At 64.5% G+C, this 2,154-nt stretch overlaps 1 protein-coding gene across 1 annotated transcript in view; it reads right to left on the bottom strand.

Moving 5' to 3' along the window:
- Positions 1-1,791, bottom strand: part of CHRNG (cholinergic receptor nicotinic gamma subunit) — a 5,719-nt gene extending 3,928 nt beyond the window's left edge. Inside the window, exons 1-5 of the mRNA XM_040637076.1 lie at positions 1,680-1,791; positions 1,344-1,483; positions 1,039-1,083; positions 735-844; positions 28-183 (exon numbers count right to left, since the gene is read on the bottom strand). Coding sequence (XP_040493010.1) covers positions 28-183; positions 735-844; positions 1,039-1,083; positions 1,344-1,483; positions 1,680-1,734 — 506 coding nt within the window. The 5' untranslated portion in view covers positions 1,735-1,791. The remainder of the gene's footprint in view (positions 1-27; positions 184-734; positions 845-1,038; positions 1,084-1,343; positions 1,484-1,679) is intronic.
- Between the last annotated feature and the right edge of the window lie 363 nt (positions 1,792-2,154).

Consider the following 2,154-nt stretch of genomic DNA (forward strand, 5'->3'; position numbering starts at 1 on the left):
CCCCCCCCCCCCAGTAAATGGCCTCACTGGAAGACAAGGGAGCAGTTCTGCCAGTCGAAGGGGAAGTAGGTGACAGAGACCGGGCAGGCGGAGCGGAAGATGGCAGGTGGCAGCCAGTAGACGCAGCCATCGGGAGATACCAGCACGTTGCAGTAGAGGGCCACCTCGAACACGCCGTCCACGCTGCGCACAGGCCAGGCCCCGAGGCTGGGGGCTCACGTCCCCGGCAGCCCCGGCTCGCCCGAGTCCCACACCCCAGGTCAGCCCTTGCCCTGCGTGGATGGGGCCTGGGGACACCAGCCCCTCATGGCCACAGGGTCCACTACCTCCCCGCCGGAGGGCCCCCCATCGCACCTGCCTGCAGGCTTCCTCTGCCCCGTCCCCTCACCACCAGGGCCTGGTCACAACGGTACTACCATCTCTTCAGCTGTTGCAAAGGCCCGGGGGCACCCGAATGCAGCACTCCATGCCCAGTGACTCCTGACAGCTTCTGAGGAAGCCGCCCTCATCCCCAGGCCCGAGGAGGGCAGCAGCCCACCAGACGACCCGGCCCAGAGGATATGGAGCCAGGCCGAGAATCAGGTCTGCCGGCCCCGCCCTACCCTCAGCAACAGCTGCTCCGGCCAGTGTTCCCCGCTCTCCACCTTCTGTTCACCCGTCCCTTTCCCCAGAGCCCCCTTGTCATACGGGGCCCTGCCCTTGTGTCCTTTTGTGCCCGCCTCACCCCTCCTCACTTGTTCTCCAGAACGACATCCGGCCGCCACACCATGGTGGACGGCACCCTTAGCACCCACAGGCCTTCGTAGTCTTGTGGGTCCCAGCGCAGGCGATAATCACACCACTGCTGCAGGGGGAGTGGGGTTGCCAGGCCCTGCTCTCTGCCGAGTCACCCCCCACCCCCACCCCCAGGAATAGGAGCCTAGCCCAGGGGGGTCAGAAGAGGCGGGGAGGGGGCGGGGGAAAGGCAGGCAGCTCTAAGAGCCTTGGGACCTGAGGTTGGGGGCCCCGATAGAAAAGGACTTCAGGGTGGCCTCTTACCATCTCTATCCAGACATTGGTGGTGAGGGCCTCCTCTCGCTCATTCTAGGGGTGCAGAACAGAGGGCTGAACCCCCATCACTTGCTCTCCAGATGTTAGTCCCTATAGGCCCCCCGTTGGGTGCTACAGGACCCCAGCCTCTTGGGCAGCCCTCATGGGAGTTTTCCAGCTCCCCGGCCACTCCCCTGTGGAGTCCTTCCCCCTCCTGGCTGCTAGAGCCAGCCCCTGACTCTCCCCAGCAGGTCCCAGGGGCGGGGTACACTGGCCCTCTGTCTCCCCCACTGTCCTGCAGGCCTGTGGCTCACCAGCGAGATGAGGTTGGTGAGGGTGAGCTTCAGGCTGACATTGACCACGTCCGAGTCGCGCTCAGCGGGCCTCAGGTGCGGGTTGTAGTTGTTCATCAGGTCCCCGAGCAGACGTTCCTCCTGGTTCCGGCCCTCAGCTCCTGCAACAGACAGCACTGAGCCTGTTTATACGGGCTTTGGGGCAGGGAGAGGGGGAGGCCACAAGAGGGTGTGATGTGGAGAAGTAGGGCGCTGGGTGTGGGGGCAGGCTTCAGGAACCCTCCAGACCCTCTGTCCCCTGAGGCCTTGGATCTCTCCTCCAGGCCTCCCCAGGCTCCTGATCCCCTGTGTCCACACCCAAGCAGACAGCCAACAGCAGCAGGAGGAGCAGGAGTCCCTGGCCCCTGAGCATGGTGCCACAGCCCTCTGCAGTGACGGGTGGGACGACAGCTCCCCAGCTCAGGGTAGAGAGATGTAGACTCTGGGTCTCATGTAACAGCCCATGCTCCCACCCCAGCCAGGCCAGCCCAGCCCCACCAGCTGTCTGACCACAGCACTGTCAGCTGTTCCAAGACGGACAAAATGCCAGGCTCAGGTTACCTGGGCTGGGGAGGGGACAGAGGGGCCCCATCTGCCCCAATAGAGACAGCCCGGCCTCCGTCCCCACTCTCTGATTCCACTGTCCCAGCCCCTGTTCCTTCCGTCTGGGGAGCTGAAGACACAGCCAGGGACAGAGAGATGGGGGAGGGAGGGTGTGAGGAAGGGCCCTGAATTGGGCTCTCTCCTTCTATTTCCTCCAGGGGGTCAGGATTTGGGGAGGTATGGAGGCGTG

The sequence above is a fragment of the Ursus maritimus genome, unplaced genomic scaffold (assembly GCF_017311325.1).
Source record: "Ursus maritimus isolate PB19 unplaced genomic scaffold, ASM1731132v1 scaffold_1, whole genome shotgun sequence".
In the NCBI taxonomy this organism is placed as follows: domain Eukaryota; kingdom Metazoa; phylum Chordata; class Mammalia; order Carnivora; family Ursidae; genus Ursus; species Ursus maritimus.